The sequence below is a fragment of the Athene cunicularia genome, assembly GCF_003259725.1.
Source record: "Athene cunicularia isolate RWA chromosome 6 unlocalized genomic scaffold, athCun1 chr6_part1, whole genome shotgun sequence".
Lineage (NCBI taxonomy): Eukaryota > Metazoa > Chordata > Aves > Strigiformes > Strigidae > Athene > Athene cunicularia.
Genome location: NW_020799105.1, coordinates 6662570 through 6683018, shown reverse-complemented (window position 1 = coordinate 6683018; position 20449 = coordinate 6662570). Strand labels below are relative to the sequence as shown.

Genomic DNA, 20449 nt, shown 5'->3' with positions numbered 1-20449 from the left:
CCCCAAGAGCATTCTAATTCTACATCCAGATTAAAGAGACTAAAAGACATCTGAAAAATTACGTATCTTTAAATGCCATAGCAACTGTTTTACCGCTAAAAGCCTCTTTATGGGAAACAAAGGACTGCCTTAGCTGGCATTTGGTTAATGCACTGTGAGAGTACAGGACTTGCTACACATGGGAGGGAAAGCAACACTTTTCAGCGTGGTGATAAAATCTCCAATTTCCCCAATGGTAACACTTGGGCTTTTCAAGGTAATTTTCTTCCAAACACATTTTGTATTTTATATTATGATTGGTTACACTTTTTATTGCGAAGGGATTTACTTACATTACAGTTAGATCCGGGATGCAACAAAAGGAGCAATACAAATTGCCTGAAGCATTTGGATACTTAAATTGTACTGCTTGCGCTTTATCAAATAAGGTAACAGTGTTCAAACATATCACAGTTGCAGTCTAGTCTATCATTTTGTTCCAGTTAATGTGTCTGCAGTTATGCCCAAATTCAAAATACTATATGCTAAAGCACCAGGCAAATTTCTTGCAACCTTGTATGTCAAGTGGATGCAGAAATAGCATTTAGGTCCCTTTTCTTGTTCACACAGGAAGAGGAGCTCACTGTGTAAGACACAGATTTCTGGAGGGAATGGAAAAGAGTCATTCTGCTTCTTCAAAATCTCACTTGCTCTTGAAGCAGAAAAATCCTGGGGTAGGTCAGTACATAGACATTGTCAGCCATGCTATTAACTTATATTCAGATTTTGTTATTTGCTGGCAAGTTTGCCGCTATGAATTTGTGTAGACCATTAAGAAATTGCAAATGCATTTTCTTGCAACACATGAATTTATACAGATACACATACTGGAGTTGTGGAAAAACAATTTATTTACATACTACTGTTCCTTAATGTGTAATGATGGCAATTAAAAGTTTAGCTACATATCGGCTTCTCCTTTAGGGACAGAATACATTTCTTCAGAAAAGGAACCTCATCTGGTGGGGATGGAGTCCTCACAGTCTTCTGTTCATGGACTCGTGTCAACTACAGAAAATTTGTAGTGTTTTCAGAAGGCCCAGATGAAATTTGAACTGTTGCAGTTTGCCCCTTTAGGTGTAGTGAATAAAAGACGTCAAATAGGATTTATAAAAAGGCTATTCTTAAGTCTTGGTAGTAAAACCAAGATAAATCCATGTCCTGATGTTGCCAAGAAGTGTCTTTCTTCTACTCCAGCCATGCAACATCTTTCCTCTAAGCTAAGGTGAACCTTTTCCCCTTCCCCCATCTTCCTGTCAGAGGCATTTGTTCTTTTCCTGGGCTTGTGTGGTCAACATTAGCCTAAAAACAAGTTAGTGATCTTAATTTTAGCACAGAATACACCAACACCAGTTTATTTGAGGAAAAAAGAGACATCAGGAAGATGGTTCTCCCACTGCCTTCCTATCAGAAAACTCAAAATAGTGGGTGACCTTCTCAGAACAATATGCAGCACGTCCAAATCATCATTTAGAGTTGGGTAATCCCTCAAGCCCACTATGCAAGGTACTGCACATCTCTTAGGGAGAGCAATATCTGTTCCAAATGGATTACAATTCAAGAGAAGGGACTACATGTAGGAGGACAAACAGAAAATTAGGCAGTCCAACTCTAATCTTATTGGCATGAGCAACACAGACAAGTGGAGATGATCACAGCAACCTGTCTTGTTGAGAAGTTTATATGTCAGTTTCCAATAGAACTGACTCTGAGTTCTATTAAATATTAGTTGCATGTGGCATTTGACAGTAAGAATGTTGCAAGATACAGGAATGCAAGATTACTTTTTTTTTCCCCCCCCCCCAAAATGAACAAAAGCCCTTTTTTTTCAGGGAAGGTATTCTAAAATACTTGCCAAAACTCTACATATGTGATGCTTTCATGTAACAAAAGGTAACAAATGAGTAAATTTGTTTAAATATTTATCACAGCTGAAAAGACTAGTCCTGAAAGCACTTCCATATCCATTGAATTAGCCCTATACCTCACATCCCTACAGGGCATTCCTTAATGAATTCAATTCTCTTTCCAGTAAGATACTTGTACTTTAATGATTTGGCACATGAACCTCTCTTAGAGGTCCAGACCTCACTGGCAATCTGGAGGACATCCAGACTCCTATTCCATTGCAGTGATTGCTAGCAGAAGAAAAATCATCGATTAACATGTGACATCATCTAATCTGATGTCATCAAAAATGCCATGTGCATAAACAATGTGGCTGAGGAGAGCAGAGAGGGATTTTGAACAGTGATCCAGCAGTCAGAGAATTTGGATTCTAATGCTAGGTTGTACAGCTGTTATGATATGGACATTCATCCATTTGCCCACAGCTCTGTAGTCTATTCCTCCTTCTGAAACAGAATTCTGTACAAAATCTGCAGCTATTTTTCCTCTTAATTGAGTTAGAACATAGTCATTCACCCTTTTTTCTAGGCTATAAAGGTGAGCTGGTACAGTTTTTCTTCTCAGGATAAAACTCTCACCCATAGGCAAGGGAATTACACCAGCTGAGAACAGCTATTCTGCACTCAACAGTCAGTGGCCATTGATACAGTAATGACATAGCAGTTTATATTAGTTAGGATGTTCAGTCTAGTCTGTTCCTACATCTAAGTTAAGTCCACTGAGAGTAACGCTTTCTAGCTCAGATATGCAATTTCTGAAGCAGTTGGACATACTTCAGCAAGTCCATGCATCTATGGGTGGGTTTTTTGCAGGTAGGCAGGTATCACATCCATGTATCTTTAAAAGGAAGGGCACAGTAGCCAACTTCTGAGTGAAGTAAGAATAAGAACATATGAGCATTGCTCTTCCTTGGGGTCTTTCAATGTATTGTTTGGGTGCAGCTGTAGGAATTACAGGGAAGTTCAAACTGCCAAGGGACATCCACAAGAGCTTTGGAAGGAAGGCAAGTTGAAAAAAATCAGAGGCCTACAGAGTCAGGTCTGAAGCTGGGGAAGTTCTATCATGTTGGCAGAGATTACTTCAGTGCCAAGTACTGCTAGAATGACTTCCTTGTTTTTTAAAAAAGTGGTGTGTAATGTGGCTGACTCCAAGTCAATTCTCAAGAAGTCTTCAGAGCTGTGTCCTTCATTAAAGCTACTGCTCTTCCAATATTTTTTTTTCCTTAACTTCTAAGACTTGGAAGTAGATTACAGTGTTAAAAATCGTTCTTAATATAGAACCACAAGGGAGGATAAATTCCCATCATCTTGAGCAAAAGTTATTCATCTTGTCTCTCAGAAGCAGGCTGGTTTGGGACAGAAACACCAACTGCAACTCTAGAGGTAGGAGTTCTGGGTGACTGAGAATGAAGAGTTAGAATAAAACCACCTACATACAGCATTAATGGCAGTTTTTTCCCTGGGATACTCACCCCAAAGCCATTACAGACCTTACAAGCACATAGCCACCCTATTATAAGGCCTAAAGTGTGTTTCTATTCTCTTGCTATTCTTCACTGCTTTTAACTTTGTACTGAAGAGCCACACATTACATATTCCCAGAATAAAATGACAACAGGGGGGCAGTCTCAAGCCACATGGCACTTGTGGGGGCTGCCAAGCCAGATGAGATTTGCTGAAGATATTTTTATATGGCTGTCTTATAACTGAAGTGTTTCATTGGAAAGTAATTATCCTGTGAGATAAAGCAAGATCTTGGTCTATTGAAGTCTAAGGCGGAACTACATTTATTTAAAGAGGTCGCAACATTTTATGCCACACATTTTCAGTACTTGTCATGTTTCCTTTGCTTTTTTCAGTGATTTCACCAAGATCTTCTGATGATCCCACTTTCAAGAAAAACCATGAATCTTGGAAGTTTTTTGAAGGTAAGATGCATCTAACTGCTACTGGTTCTATATAAGATATCAGTTAAGTCTAATGCTACAGGACAACTAAATCCCTGATTGCCCCACCTATTTTTCTTGTTTCTGTGCAAACTCAGGCCTTGCCTGAGAAACTATCCTGCAGAATATAAGGGGTGCTGGAGCAAAGAGAATGGAAGGCTCCAGCTTGAGTTTCTCATGTATTTGTTATGGTCAATGAGAAAATAACCTATGCCTGGCTAATCACACAATGCAAATGCAGACCCTTATCCAGGAAGGTGTTAAGCATGTCTGAAGAGGTACCAAGCACTATATGCTCCCACTAACCTTAAAAACCGCTCACCTAACATGCTCTGCACTGCAAGAGCAGCTTAAAGTGCCCTTAAGTTTCAAAGTATTTTCTGTGTAGATTAGTGGACAATTGTTCCAGGAGACCCAAATCCAGAATTTGCACAGAGTTGGAATTCCCTCCTCCTCCAACCCCAACCTGGAGCACCAGTGAAGCACCAGCATGGCATTTGTAGTTGCTACATTGCCTGCCAGGCAGGAGTACTTGCTTGCAGGATGGCTTTGATTTTGTGGGGAGTGCTGCTGTTTAAATCGCAATTTACAAACTATATTGTTGTAGTGTAAGGGGAAAAAAGCAAAAATCTTCAGGTCAGGCGTCTAGTTCCAGCAATGCTATTTTCTACAAGAACACTTGACCTCTGAGGCTTAGTTTCCTCTCTGTGAAGCAGGAAAGAAGCCAATATATCTCCCTAAGGACATTTCAAGACATCAATGGGTAGAGCATCCTTAAAGTACTCTATTTAGTGTTCTAGTAAAAGCAGAAATAAGTCATTAAAGATTTCTTCTCCTGAGCAAAATACTCCATCTTGATCTGCCATGGTACAGCTCCTGTCAGGTCCACTGGGAGTGTGCTACAGCACCTGAATGAAAGCTATAAAGGGAGGCTGAGGCTGTAGATTGAAATAGGAAAAAAAAGACACCACAAAAATTTCAAGCCAGTGCTGCCACCAGAAGAAACAATCACAGATTTTCTTCCTTCTTCCTCAGCCAGTCAGCACTCCCCCCACTGCCACTTTTCTTGGTTGGTTGTTTTTTTTAAAAAAAGTACAGCTGTTTGAACTGGGTTATAATCCAACTGAAGTCTTTTTGGGTTTTTTGTTTGCCACACTAAAAAAAAAAAAAAAAAGGAAAGAAAAGAAAAACACCCAAACCAGCCCTTTCCTTTCTCCTGAAAGTAAGTCCTCTTAGGTGTAGTCACACCTATTTGCGTTTATGAAGACTTCAACCAAATTTTAAACTGAGCAGGGTAGTATATGAAAATTTCAAGGGGATTAAATTACTTCTGAACTGTTATCCTAAACCTTTTGGGCTGGGGTCCATTTAGATTTTGTAGATGTAACTTTTTTCTATCCTGTAAACGTGAAGCATACAGCTGCCACACTGACAATCATCTCTGCTTGGCTTTCAGATCTGTATGTGTATGCAGTGTTTGTGTGTTCAATAGGAATCATCAACGTCCTCCTTTTTACACTGGTCATTCTTTGTCAGTCACTTCTGAACAAGAGGAGATCCACAGGTGAGTGAAATGTCATTCTTGCTGACTTCAAGGCCCCTACTGAAGAGGGAGAGGGGGAAGAAGGAGAATGTAGAAAAAGCAGGAAAAAGATCTCCTTGCCTTGGTTTAAATAAAAACAAAAGCAAATACTGGTAGAAAAAAAAAATTATGCCAGTAAAACTAGAACAAAGGCATTTTGCTCCCTTTGAATAGCTATTTCATTTTAAATTTGCTTTGGACTTTTCAAAATCTTTCAGCTTTGCATAAACATAAATTGAAGGTTGTTGGAACTTCTTTCAAAGAAAACGAAGAGCTGTATCATTAGATTGCATTCTGATCAGATCTAGGTAAAATTTTGCGTGACTAACATTTCTGCAGAGGTTTAGAGGGGTTTCAAAGCAGTCTTATTCTGTTCTGTTTTCTTCTCCCTTCCTGACTAGCTGTCAGTATTCTTGGGAATATGTGGGTTGTTATTAGCACCCTCTCATTTGTAGCATTCTTTGAAACCAAAGCATTGTTGCATCATTCAGATCTGCCTTTTCATAATAATCTTTCAAGGTCAAGGATTACTGTTTCATTCTTTTCCTCACAGAGGGTTTATCAGAGAGGTTATATCTGCATGAAAGCAGCCTTGTTGTAATCAAAAGTGCTATTTGGGATCTGTGGAGTTGCCAGTGCAGGCTCTACTTTCATTTTGGTTGAAGAGTTGTTTATTTGGAGACCTCACTCAAGTTGTGAGGATGATACCAGCATGCTTAGCAGCCACCATGTTAGTAGGAGAGCATAAGGACCATCTTTGAACGGAAGCTTTCAAAAAGAGCTTGGTTAGTGATTTGTCTTGTTGATGACAGGAGAGAATTGTGACTTTGCTGCCTCTTCAGCACTACACACATACCAGAAAGGAATGAGTGACTCAGATACATGAGGGAGAAGACGTGTAAACTAAAAATAGGTGTATACTGAAGTCCTTGCCTGACCACAAACACATTTCAGGCTGCAGTTCTGTCTTGCTGGTAGTACGCTCAGCAGAGTAACTCTGATGCTAACTGAACCCAACAACTCCGCTTGCCAAGAGGAAGGAGCAAGATCAATGTTATTCTTCTTACCCTGTTAAGTGATGACAAAGGTTTTGTGCCAAGGGAGTATGCACACTTAAGTATGTTGGTCATGGTGAGTCACCCTGAAGCCACAAGCACTAGACACATTGAAGTATCCTGGTTTTTCTTGGTCAAACATTGGGCTAGTTTTACTTCTGCTTTTGTTGATTTAAGCATACAAGCAGCTTGGAGAAAAGGTCTCTTTACATTGAACCAACACCAATTAAATATAGAAATAATACAGAATACAATATAGAATAAGCATATACAATAGAGAAAAAGTAATTTCTTCTGAGCTGCTAAATCCTTTCTTCAGTACCCTAATACCTGAATAATTGCAGGCTTCACCAAATTTTTATTTAGATTTTTAAGATTATCCAGTAAACACTGGCAGTATTAAACTTATAGAGTCAATGGAAATATAACAGAATAAAGCTTAGCAGACAGGCACTCAGTATACAATGATAAGATTTTCAGGCAAGTCTTTCAGCTAGGACCACTTGATCAAAGTATTTTCCAGAGCCACATTATTGGCTCGGCACCCAGTCAAGCATCAGGAAATTATAATTTCTGAAGCAGCAGTGGAAGAAGCATCAGTGACACACAGTCTCCAGCAGCCCCATATTGCTTTTTCTCCCCATAGCCTCTGGGCCATGGCAGCAAGCTCAGCCCTGAACCTCTACCCCAAGGAGAAGCAGTTCCCTGGGAGGTGCTGTTTCCACTCAGCCATATGCACATGAGGCACAGAAGCCCCTCCTCCCTCAACATTCATCTACCCTCTCTAGAGGCACCTTCCAGAGGTTACATTCTGACCACAAGATACCTACCCTGTCAGCCAACAGCAGTGCTCTCTCCTTCAGACTGTTAGAATAAGGCATCCTTCCTCAAAAAGCATTATCTCACCTCCTCTCCATACTCATCACTCTGTACCTCCATCCTGGGCTGGACTAGGTAGATGCTAGTATTCATGTGAAAAGTGCCTGCAGTGAAATCATGAAGTCCTTGAGAAAAAGGAGAAAAGACAGGGACAGCAAAGCAATCCTCCCTCTGCATCTCCCCAAGCCTCCCAGCGCAGCCTTCTTCCACCTTCAGTGAGGTGGTTGCCACATCATCTTCCTCAGAGGCCCTCCAAGAGAAGCCTAGCTCTGCTCTTCCCCTTGAGACCAGGTCACAGGCCCAGGACAAATAAAACTATAGTATCTCCTTACCTTACCTTGCTGCGTAAATCTCCATCAAGGCTCCTTGCTGAACCTCTCCAGTCACCCCACCCCTGTCAGACACCAACAACTCCCTTCGCTCTCCCACCGCTCCAGCTTCCTCCCCCAGTTCTTCAGCTCTAACAAAAGGAGGAAAACCTGCCCTGCTCCACCTGCCACGTACAGGGAGTGGAGGCAGTCACCCAAGTGAGCACAGGGAGAAGAGGGAGGGAAAACTCTGCCCAGCCCTCTACAAGAACAGCCCAGCCTGGGACAAAGAGCAACTCATGTCGGAACTAAAAGTTGGGATTTGCAGTAGATGATGCTGGAGATGATCTGTCTGGAGTGCTTGTCTGTGAAACCTGAGCAGATCCTGGCTCACCTCAGCACTCTGTCATGAGAAGGGAAATACTGAACCCAGTTCCTCACCAAAGATATCCCTCAGTTTAATTGGATTGGCACTGCAGCTGAGGCTGGCCCATAGCACAGGGAAACTATGAGATGCTGTGGGAACCTGTGTTGCAGCTGGCAACCCCTCTGTGATTTTGATAGAAACCTATGCCCATTTGCTAGAGGAGTGGTTGCTCTTCCCAAGCCCTGGTTCAAAAGCTTGAAGTATTGTAAGGCAAAACAAAACGATTCATACCTAGAGATGTTCAAAAGCATGTCAACAGTGTACATAAGCATCCTCTTACTTCTGAAGGGTCAGGCCTACTGTTCTGTACATCTGAAAAAGGCCAGATGGATAGATGGATGAACTGTCTTCAGTGGCTTAGACATGGGTCCTGTGTTAGCCCCAGTTACTAGTGCTCTTAGTTCCCCTTTCCTTAGGATTAAAATGCAACCCATAGGAGCTGTGTAGCTTCCTTAGAATGGGAGAATTTAGGTAAGACCAAATATGAAAACTTTACTGTAGAGATGGGCATAATCATATAAGTGCACTGTTGTCTGGTTTTCATGGCTTCTTAAAGAATGAAGAACATGAAGCAAGGGGTGTGTCTGTGTTGTATTCCACTTCATGTCATGGCCCAGGGATGCACCCTCTTTTCCTTCTGAGAAATAAATTGGCAGTAGGTCAACCAGAAGAGCTAGAGCCTCTCCTCCTGCCTGCATGTCTCCATACTCAGCACGTGGCATAGCTTGGGCAGAGCACAGAAGCCACTAAGCCACAAAAGAGCATCTTAATAACCCTGGCTCCTAAAAGGCTGCAGTGGGGGAGCTGTCCTTGATCAGGACTACTGATTCAAAGGGATACAAAGCAGAAGGATTCCTACAGCTTGCACACATAGCTGTCAGAGACAGGATAGTGACTGGACTGTACTTCTGATCTGATCCCAGGAGGCAATCTCTTTATGCTTGAGGCCACAACCTAGGTTGCATTAGGAACAGCAGTGGCTCTTGTGGGTGAATGGTTTATTTCAGACTTCTGGAAATAGAGGCACCACAAGGGAAATAAAAGTCTTCAAAGTAAAATTACTGGCCTGTTGTGCTTTTCCTTAGCAAGCTGTCTTTTGGCTGGGCTGACCGCTGGAATGTGTCTTGCCTGGCAATTCCACAGCAGATTTTTGGTGTTGTTTGATACATTCCCCGCTCCCAAGTCTAGCCATATCTTTGGTTCACACTACATTTTAATGCACAATATAATGTATGGTGATGATTAGCAGCTCTCCCAGTGTAGCAACCTGGCAGCCCCACAGTCTCAGAAACACAGGTCTAGCTGCAGTGCCCATTTGTAACTCATACTCTGTGTTGTTGTGAAGCCACATTTTCTTTTTTTTTTTTTTTCTTTAACAGTGAAGCACTACCTGGTGAAATGCCCCCAGAACAGGTAGGAGATTACATTTCTCTTTACTGTAATCCAAGGCACCAGTTCTGTTTTTGTTTTCCTATGTATGCTGAAGGAAGATGAGTAAGGTCTACAGGAGGATAGAGTCCTGGGTTCACGACTCATGAATGTGCCTGCAAGCCAACATCTGCTGTGTGTGATAAGGGAGATCTACCTGGGCTATCTAGTTGTAGGTCTGGCAGGTGCTTCAGTGACAAACCTCTCCCTGAGACTTGAAATTGCTTTCTGGAGAAGCCTCCTTTCATCCTGCATGGCTTTCTAGTGTTTCCCAACAGCTCACCAGATGGTAATGACTTAAACCATCCATGTACAAAGAACAAACCACAATGTTACCCAATGATTCCTGCACCCAGGAACAGGGGCTCAAAATCAGATTTTCAAAGCCCAAGTCTGTTCCCAGCTGAAGACTCCCAAGTGGTGGGAAAAATTCTACTTCTGCTGCAGTCATTAATCACTGCCCCTTTAAATACCAATTGCCAAAGGTTTTGTGGTGCTCTAAAACTGATTTCCATCATATGATTTTCCTGAGATATAAATTGTGCTGGAACTGCACTAAAAAAAAAAAAATATGACAGAAGTATTTTACAAACAAAAAAGATTAAAGAGGGATGCCTCATAACAACACAGAAGAACAGCTGTTTCCCAGTTTTCAGTGACATAGAACATGTGGTTTTAGTCTTGTAGTTTAGATCCATTATCACTTGGTATCACAGATACTATTTCTCTAGATACTATGAGATTCCATGCCAAGTATAGCATACCCTAGATCCTCAAATAGTGTAATTTTTACTGCATTCTTATGGGATTATCACGGTGTTCAATCTAACTGACACTCAGATGTAAGTAAAATCACAATAAAGCAACAGAGAGTTCAGGAGAGGCCAGTACAAACTGAAACTTTCATATTATTTGTGGAAATATCTTTGTTCTGTGACCCTGACCAGCCATTGTACCACACCAGATATTTACAGAGACAGCTCAGCAGTTTTAATTTTTTCCCTGGATGTTTTATCTTTCCCCTTCTTTATTAGTTGCTGGGACAAAGTTGGAATTACAAAAACAAAAAAAGAAGGGGGAGGGGGAGTAAATCAAAGTAGTTTGGTAGAGAACGCAAAAAGAGGAATAAAATGAGACCCAACTGAAAAGATGGCTGAAAAAATGGAGCATGGCAGTCAGATAAAAAGACTCATACTAGAGAATCTGCCTTTCTGGGAGTAGATGATGCAGTACTACTGCAAACACTAAACTTCGGAGGCTGAATAGCAGGGAGAAAACAAGACAACGTGACTTTTTTACTGTAAAACAGTCTCTGGAAACAAAAGAAATGTGTGACTATTTATGGATAAAAATATGGTTTCATGTATTTCACTGTGACAAGATACGCTAATGAAAGCCTTGATCCCACAAATGTATGTCTAAAGTGCACTGACTTCAAAGCTTTAAAAATAAATAGCTATGAAAGTGTTACCAGTATCATAATTTTTGTTATGTTTTGCACTTGGTACTGTTTATTTTCCACCCTCTACTCAAAACACAAACCATTAATTCCTTTGAACTCATTTCTCTTCACCCGTGCATTCCTTGTTTTGGAACTTAATTCAGCACATTTAGACCCAAAACCCAGTGTCTAAATACCATTAGACCAAACTGATGAACTAATTTGCATGAGATTCCTGCCAGTCAAAATGACTACGCTGCACAAAAATCAGCCTTGATTAGAAAGGCTTAGCTCCAACTCCCTTAGTGATATTTCAAACTCAGGGCAGAATCCAGTTTCAAAATTACATTAATAGTCCAGTGTCTAAGAAATGTCTGTACTCCCACTGCAGTAATACCTAAGCATCTTGAAATATTTCATGTCTTGACATCATAATAATGTTTTTACTTAATTGGAATTTGAAGCACAGAGGGCTAAGTGATTTGCCCCAGGTCTCACAAAATGGCCTTGGTAGAAAAGAAAATTAAATCCAGATTTCCTGAGAAGAACAAAGCAAATGTTTAGGGTTTGTTTTGCTGGTTGACCAATAATAAATTAAAAGAAAAAATGAGTTAACCAAAACCATTTTTTTCCCCACATTTTAAAAATAAATACCTAAATTAAAAGTATAGTTATTTTGGGTTTTCCTAATTCCACCTAATTCCATTTTCTGGGGTTTTCTTTTCTTTAAATATCCTCCCTATTATTATCTTCCTTGTTATTAGATCATTTTGTCAGTTTTCAGATCCAGAAACCCCCAGGAAGTGTAGTTTTGAAAATAGGAATTGCTTTTTTCTGTCTTTTATTTTGGCCTAAACTCTCCAGTCCTTCAGTGAGTGCTCTTCTCGAGACAAACAATTTGAGGTGAAAAAGCTGTTTACCTCAGGAGGCTGTCCATCTCGACATCTTGATTCCACAGTGGCAATCTAACATCATAGGAGAAAATTCTGCTAGACTGAACCAGAACCAAATACTCAGTCCATCCCTGGCACCTTTTCACAAAGCTCCCTTATTTGGAAAATATCAAAGCAGCTCCCAGCTCACTGAAGCGATTTTTTTGTCATCCCCTTGCAGATCTTTGACAAAAGGAAATAGCTGACTTAATTGACAACAGGAAAAGTCCCACATCCTTGACTCTAATAATGATAGCAAAGCCAAAACTGTAGTATTTTACCAGTTCTTGGGACAGCCATGACCTCAAGGGAAACTGCTGTCCTGGTGCCATGATTGTTAGACACCTTCTACAGGTTTCTCCCCCAAACTCATGTATTTTTCTTGCTATCTAAAAACTCATTAGATCCTTCAAGAAATGCACAATGTTACACTGTTGAAATAGAGGTCAGGAGGCTGGAATTGGAGCCAGAGATAAAAAACTAACTTTCCTTTTAGACACAGAAAAAGACAAGCTCACAAAGAGGCAGTGTTTCAGAGCCAAGGAGTCCTTTCTGAGCCTCCTTGTTTGGTTTGAAGAGCTCAGTTCTAAGACAGCAAGTACAGTTATTGTATCGCCCAGAATTAATTAACCCTCTAAGGCCCTGGCATTTAAAAGAGGAGCGTAAGCCACACATACATTTCTCTGTAGCTTCACTTTTTCAGTGGCAAAGCAGGAATAATAACTAATGCAATGAATTGACAGTAAGCCTTTTCATATATTGTGCTTAAAGTAGCTGTATCAGAATAATAGTATCTTTAAACTACACATCTGCCTTAATGACCTTGGATTAGTAAAACCAAAAACCTTTAAAAAATCATTCTCATCCCCTTTTTGCTATTCTTTGTTCTTTGGAGTTTGCTGTGTTTGGGCAATGGAGCCAGGCAGGACAGTTTCATTTCCTGTTGGTTTTGAACCATTTCATGTTTTGATTTTAATATAGAAACAAATGGTTGTGGGATAGGTTCACAATAGTGCAGGCAGACTTTGAGATTATTTTAATGGAATCTTCAGTTTACATAACTGATGTGATTTATTTATAAATCATGAAAATATTTTACCTTTTAAACACTTTTGAAAAAGTTTAGCAGCAAACATGTTTTGGACTGAGTGCATGAAACAGAACTCAGCAAACTAGAGTCTTTTTGTAATCTACACAAGTGTAAATCCAGAGTAATTTTACCAATGATAGTGACATTCATTTGGATTTACAGCTGTGTAAAATTATAATATCTGTTATTTTGTTATTCTTGTGTGGGCAATAGCTGAGATATCTTAACTTTCATTAAGACTTTGGCCCAGTTTGAATATTTTATTCTATTAATATAAAGAGAATGTTTCATTATGCAAAAGAACCTGGAGAGGAACAGCAACTGGGGACAAATGATTTAAAATTAAGTGAAACCAGTGTCAGTGTTATGACTATGGAGACCCTGGTTGGATCCCATTGTGTGGTGTAACTCACCAGCACAGAACAGAAAGGTCCCCACAACCATACTGTGTTAATCTTTCTCAGGATGAGCCCGTGGTCAGATGCATCTGAGCAGCAACTGCTTGCCACATCATCTCCACCACCGTAGTCATCATAACTAACTGCTATACACTCTCCTCCCACCCCAGCTGTAAGTTAAAATTTCTTTCACTACCAGTTAAGCAATGCAATATTATTTCCCATTAGTTGCAAGCTAGGAGCACCTGCACAGTTACCACAACTCGGCTGACACGTGGTGACAACTGCTGCAACCTGACTGCATATCCAAGCCCTAAGTACTCAAAGCAGGATTTACAACTCAGGCTTTTGAAGATGCTAAGGGTAAAAACCCCAGACTTAGAGGATATTAAACTGGAATAGTCCAAACACAGAAACTTTATTGGACAGAAGTCTGTTTACAGTATATCTTGTACTCTTCCCTTGTGTTCTTACTAGTGCTTTTTCAGCACAGATGTACTAGAGAATGCCCGAGTTTAGAGACTGGGGCACAGCTTCTCCATTTTATACACACTGACCACACTGGGTTCTTTTAAGAAGCTAGCTTTTTCAAATGCAGGTTCGTGAGCTGTCTGAAGAGATGCTACACGCCCTCCTGACCTGCTGGCCCCTCAGCCAGTCTTAGCCCAGAAAAAGCATCGAAGATTTTGCTTTGCTGTACACTTTGTGTGTGAGCTTATGCAAGTCACCTAAGCCATTTGTGCCTCTGGCCCTTGAGGACAGATGGGTACAGGGTCATCCTCGGTGCACCAGTGGGGTCATACATGTTTTTAAGGAATCAGTGCTATGGAACAAGTCTTGTTTAACCTGACACTTTGTATTTTCTGCACCAGGGTAGATCAGACTCATGAGTTTCTCAGCCAGACTGAAAAAAGACAAGACCCAGAGCACTTCCAACCCCTGTAAGAGGTTTTTCAGTATATCCCCAGATCAAAATACAAGTTGCTGGGCAGGGACTCTAAGTGGAAGGTGATGTTTTTGCATTAACTCACTGAGACAAACTGTCTTTCCCTCCATTTCCTTCACTTTTCCCTCACATATGGGCCTCTGCTTTGCAGCTCCGGGGAGACAGTTACCAGTGTGACAAGCATGTCCCCTCTACAGCCCAAGAAGGTAAAGAAAAAGAAAGAGAAAGAGAAACTGGAGCAGCCACCAGCCATCCCTGCAAAAGGTACGCAAACAGAGATGCAGAGGTATTTTAAATCTCGAGCACAACCATGGAGGGACAGCAGAGTGTGGGATGTCAGGACTCCTGCACTCTGCCAGTGACTGCCTGTGAGAAGACCTGTGCTCGCTGCCATCAGTGGGGGAAGAAATGGCCTGTGACTGCTGCTGGGACCAGGGTCTCACCTCCCTGCAGCTTTAGCTACTGAAAAGCTAGTCACTGCGTTCAAGCAAGAGGTCTCAGCTCCAACTAATCAGAGGAGAGAGGGGAACCTCTGTAGCAATATTCATACTACTCAAAGACAAGATTAAATTTAGGCAAGATGGAATTTCATGTTGAGGGTAGACTGAGGGAAGCCAGCACATTGCACTCTTAAAAGTGCAGGCGTACTTGAGAAGTCAAGCAAGATGAGCAGATAAAGATCAACCTCTTGAGGACCTCGCTTTCAAATAGGATTTGCAATTGCCTCTGGGGTCAGCCTCACAAACTCTTGGGTGTACTTTCTGAGCCCTACTGCCAGTGCTGAGCCACTGGGAAAGAGGAGGGAAAAGACCTGAAGTTTTACTGTGGGTTAGATCACAAGTGATCAGTTCTCAAGGGGCCTATTTCCTCTGGCTTCTGCACACAAACGGAATGTTTGCATATCATACTCTTTAATCTTACGAACTTTGCTAATTCATAAGCCCTATACATCACTGTAAAATATGTTGCCTGAAATAAGTTAAACTCTGGTATAAGTACATGTATTTGTTTCTAATCCACTGTTAATCTGTAATTTATAAATTGCTAAATGCATGTTCTAAAAATGACAGTGAATGATGATAATATGAAATGATCCCTTAATATTTATTTCCATAGCTCCAATAGTCAATAATATTCCTAAGCCCAAGCTCTTGAAACCTCAAAGAAAATTGACCCTGGTAAGTAATTTTCTATGACATTATTTTCTCCATATTCTTCTCTCTCAATACAGTTGCTGTAATGTTGCCAGAACTCTAGGTTCAGAAACTATAAATTGGCTTAAAAATCATACAAGTCCTTTTTTTTTTTAGTAATACATTTACAAGTCATGAATTAATTATCTTGGCTCTTTTCATTTTAGCATTAGATTACAAGGGATTATGTTTTCCAGCTTTCTAGCAGTCATTGTGTCTACACATTTAGCCTGTTCTTAAATGAAGCCTGCTATTGATTCTCACATACTTCTGACAGCCGGTGCTTTAGAAAAAACACCAGTTACCGACAGAATCACAACCATACTGGTCACACTGCTTCTGAGACTTTTAAAGTCAGAAATGGGGAGCCTGATTCTGCCCTACAGTGGTCTAAGTCAGGAATAACTGAATTGCAGGAATAAAATATATGTATATAACTCATATTAACGAAAACTCATGACAGTTTCTGTTGGATATGAGTTTCTGTTTGAAAAAAACCCTGCAGATATATGCCAGATAAATCAAATAGATGGAGAGATGTTTCTCTGCTTTTGTAGCAAAGCAGTCCCTGAACAAAACATCCAGGGGTAATAGAGACAGAGTTTTATACCAACTAACTTCAGCTGCCTGTATAAAGAGGGTGGTCTGCTAGTCTCCCTATATAGTCAATAGAAAGAGAGATGAGTTAGAGTAGGAGCCTGATGCTCCTACTAATTCGGACTAGATGCTCTGAATTGCCTTTTGGGGATCCTTTCTCCCTTCTCCGTCAGTAGAGAGAGCCCAAAGTGACTAACCTAACTTAGGTGAAGGTGGGTGCCTAAAGTTAGGCCATGTGAATAACCCAAGTGCCTCTGTGATGTCTTCACTTTCAGATGAGGGTTAGAATTGGGGACCTTCCCACCAATTGTCAGTAAATAACCTCAGCCCTTTTAAGCATAGTCAGGGTACAACTCAGGATACCTGGGCATAATGCCAGGTGACTTAGCTCAGCTAAAATCTTAGTTGATATTGCTGCTTGGGTATGGAGCTCACCTCTCCTCTGCTGGTCCTGTGGGGATTATACCTTGGCCAGGCTCTGCTCATACAGGTCAGGTTTCAGTAGAGAAAAAGGCAGAGTTTTAAAAGTCCATGAAAAAAATCTTATATCCATGTAGGTAATTGCATCAGGCCAAAGCTATGCTAAGAGGACAAAGACACAGATGAGAGCACTTGGCATCAGGGGATGACAGCCACCCTTTGCCATGTGCACACTGCATTAATCATTGTGCTCAGGCACGCAGCTACATCAGAAAACAGTCTTCAGCCCTCCTAGGAAAAGCTGTCATCAGCTAAGGCACTCAGGCTCTTCCTGCAGGTCAATAAAGCACATCAACACATGCTGAACTTGAGGTAAATCTGTTTCCAGATGCTTTTTCTTTCTGGAATAAATCCAAGGATATGGGCTACAAATAGCTGTTGGCTCTTCCCTTCCTGCTACACAACTCCAGCCAAGGTTCAGACTCTTCGGAGGTGAACAGGAATAAAGCCTTTTCAAACAAGGAAATCGGCTTTATCTTCCCTAGCATGACTGAGGATCCACACACTGTGTGCAGCCAGCAGACACAGTTTCAATGCCTTACTGTTGGACTCAAGTCTGGCAGCCGTTTCCATATGTTGCTCTTTCCCCTTTCATATTTCACCTCAGAGTGCACCTGGAGACACACTGCAGCCTGCAGAAAACATGCAGTCTATGGATGTATTAGTTTTAAGTCAAAAAGTAATCCAACGAATACTATCCAAGGGATTTTCAGGACCCAAACTCACATAGCAATAAAATGCAATAAAGGGCAAAGTAAAGTAAACCCAAGTCAGTCTATAGGGCACATTCAGAAGCTGGGTATGACGCTCCCCAGAGCTGCTTCCCATTTCCGTTCCTCTTAGCTCACTTTAAAACACAGTTGGTTAACCCCTATGTTTTAGTCTTCTCAGAAAAAAAGAAAAAAAAAATCTTTTTTTAATGGTTTTAAATGTTTTTTTCAGTGAGGAAATTAAACAAATCGAAGTAGAAGTTTCAATGAAGATACAAAATGGTAATAATTACCGAGAAAAAGACATATCAAATTCATTTAAATTAAACATTTTGTTGATTTTCAGCAAGCTCACCTCCCCATTTTTTTAATTCCCCAAAATTTCTCAGATTTTAAATTTTCAGTCTGTTTTGGGGCAAAAAATATTATTGTCATCCTACCAAATCCATGCAGGACAAAATAGTTTTTTTCTTTCCAACTGTAATTATTGCACAGCGGGTGTCTGCATTAGGTCTTTTTTCAGTGATGGCACATAGTTACTCAGTAATCATCACTGAAAAGACAGACTCAAATTGCTGAGTTTCTGGACTTCTTCTGCAGCTTTCCTGTGTAACCCAAGGAAGGTACCACACCGAGGCACCAGGAGAATATTCTAGAAAACCTAAGCAAATAAGCTAGAGTATAAGGAAACATTACAAAATAATTCCAGTGTTTGGGGAAATTTTTTGTAATAACCTAAATACCAGCAAAATTATTTCCAGAGGACATGTGCTTCTGGTTTCTTGAAAGATGTTTATAATAAGCTAGAGAATTTCTTTTGTTGTTAACGTGCTAGAGTGGGTTGCCAGTATAATTTTACAAGAATACAATAACCTGAATAAAATATGGACATAATTAAAAAAAAAAAAAAAAAAAAGGAGAGAAAGCCTAATATCATGTTCAATTGCACAGCCTTGAGTAAAGTCTTTTAAAAACTCTGCTTAAGTCATATTGCTTTTGCTTTAGCCAGAATAACAATTCTATGCTCCCCTTGTTGCAAAAATATTCCCCATCAGTGTCATTCTCTATTAGCATCAATGAGAAATTTGTACAGATCAAAGGAAATAGAGATGCTGAAATGCAAAAAGGGATGGGTTTTATAGCATGCAAGAAGCACAGAGAGTCATTAGGAAGAAGAAAATTCTAGGGGCCCACAAATTCTGTTCTCTAAGGGCTGTTCTGCTGTAGCCTTAAGTACTTAGCCCTTTGAGTTGGTAAAGATAAATCCATACTTCCTCAACCAAATTTTCTGGTAAGCTTTTCATTGCTTCCTAGAGATTAGTTGTCGTAGCCCAAGAGTGTCAGTTGTAGAACAGCATCTAAATGAAAAGGTTTCAGTGTCTTTTCATGAAGGTTTGCACCACCAAGCTTAGGAACTCCTGTATGATTCACTAGAGCCAATGGAAAGAACGTGACTTCAGGTTAGATCAAATCCTGCAGTCTTTACTTATGCAAAATTTGTGTTGACTTCATAATTTTCTTGCTAAATTTTAATGGGAGGAATACCTGCACAGATAAAACAGACTATAGAAAATCTTCCTGATTCTGCCACTGACTTATGTGGCCTCTGCCAAGTCATATAATCATTTGACTGTGAAATAAAGTGAATATATCCGTATTAAATATGATCCCCTTGGGCTTAGTTCTTCAAACACATTGTACACGTAAACCATGCAGTACATAAGAGCTGTCTTCTGCTGCTCCTACACTGACTACCCTCTTGAATAACCTCTTTGCTGGAGTGTATCTGGCTTCTCTTGTTCCACACCACAGAATACATACTGGTCCTGTGTGACTTCCGAAGCAGAGTGCTTTCAGTGATCATAGCTGAGCTGTTTAAGAGAAGCATCCTTTTACCTTCAGCTCATACAGAGTAGACAGCATTGTTTATCTCAGAATGGATTGGATCACCAGTGACCTGGCACCACATGATTGCTGAGTTTTTCTTTTAATGATGATGATGTAAAAGCTACTTGAGAAACAGGAAGGGCTTATGGTTATCTAAGACTGAGGGAAGTCATTTTGTTAACTTTGAGTGAAAGCATAATCTTTGGCACCTGTTCTACCTGACTGCCTTTTTCAGGCACCACTTCTATATTTTATGCTGAGATTTGCAAAGCCAGCTCAGAGATTTGGGTTCCCAGGTTTTTACAGATGTAACAGAAATGAGAAGCTCAGGTTTCTTTCTGCAGCTTTGAAAATCCCATCCTTATTTATCATCATGGGCTAAGTGCTGACAATGTGCTGACTGCTAGCGCAGGTCAGGACAGTCCCTGCACCGAAACTGCTTACTCTATAATGAGTAACATGTCTGAAAGTCTGGAATATGCAAGTATTCATTCAAAGGACAGTTTCCCTGCTCCTGCCATGTCCACAAAGCAGAAGAGTGTTGTTTTGAGCAGGAACTTGACATAGGTTTGACACCTGTAAAACTGAGAAGGTTGTGACTTGGTCTTGTCATCTGCATGTACTCAGCAAAATCAAGCTTTCAGCATTATACATTTAGCTCAGTGTTCTACATCAGTGTATACTCCTGAATCAAGAATTGAAGACAGGTGCTCATAAAGATGCCTAGGTGCTTAAGTTTTCTTCACCTGAAAAATCCTTTTGACTTTTAGGTTTCAGGAGTGTTCACATTGTACAACAAACCAACAAGATCCACTGTATATCAGAACCAGTAACCTTGGAGTCCTTTTGGGAAAGGGATCTAGATGTGCGAGTGAATTATTTGCAGTCTGATTAACATATCAGAGCTGTGAAATGTAAAGAGCTGCTTTTGGTTTTTGATTGCTGAGAAATTTGTGCCTTCTAACCTGTGCTCTAGCCTGCTGTCTTGCAGCTTCAGCCTCATAGCAACCTGGGAGCAGATTTACACATTGCAAGATTGTACTTGATGGACGAGTTGATTTTTTACCTGTCTTCTTTTTCATCTTACATTACATACTATATCATTCAAACCACATGCATCAAGGTAGCTAAGAAAGGTAGGCTAGTCAGTTTTTTGCACAACTAGGATTCCTTATTAGTCTTAACCTGTAGGTACCATTGGCCA

General features: G+C 40.5%; 1 protein-coding gene across 2 annotated transcripts in view; it reads left to right on the top strand.

The window, feature by feature from the left end:
* Positions 1 to 20449, top strand: part of VSTM4 (V-set and transmembrane domain containing 4) — a 42502-nt gene that overhangs the window by 10417 nt on the left and 11636 nt on the right. For both annotated transcript variants that reach the window (XM_026851341.1, XM_026851342.1), the window contains exons 3-7: positions 3806 to 3874; positions 5349 to 5456; positions 9523 to 9556; positions 14530 to 14642; positions 15495 to 15556. In XM_026851341.1, coding sequence (XP_026707142.1) covers positions 3806 to 3874; positions 5349 to 5456; positions 9523 to 9556; positions 14530 to 14642; positions 15495 to 15556 — 386 coding nt within the window. The remainder of the gene's footprint in view (positions 1 to 3805; positions 3875 to 5348; positions 5457 to 9522; positions 9557 to 14529; positions 14643 to 15494; positions 15557 to 20449) is intronic.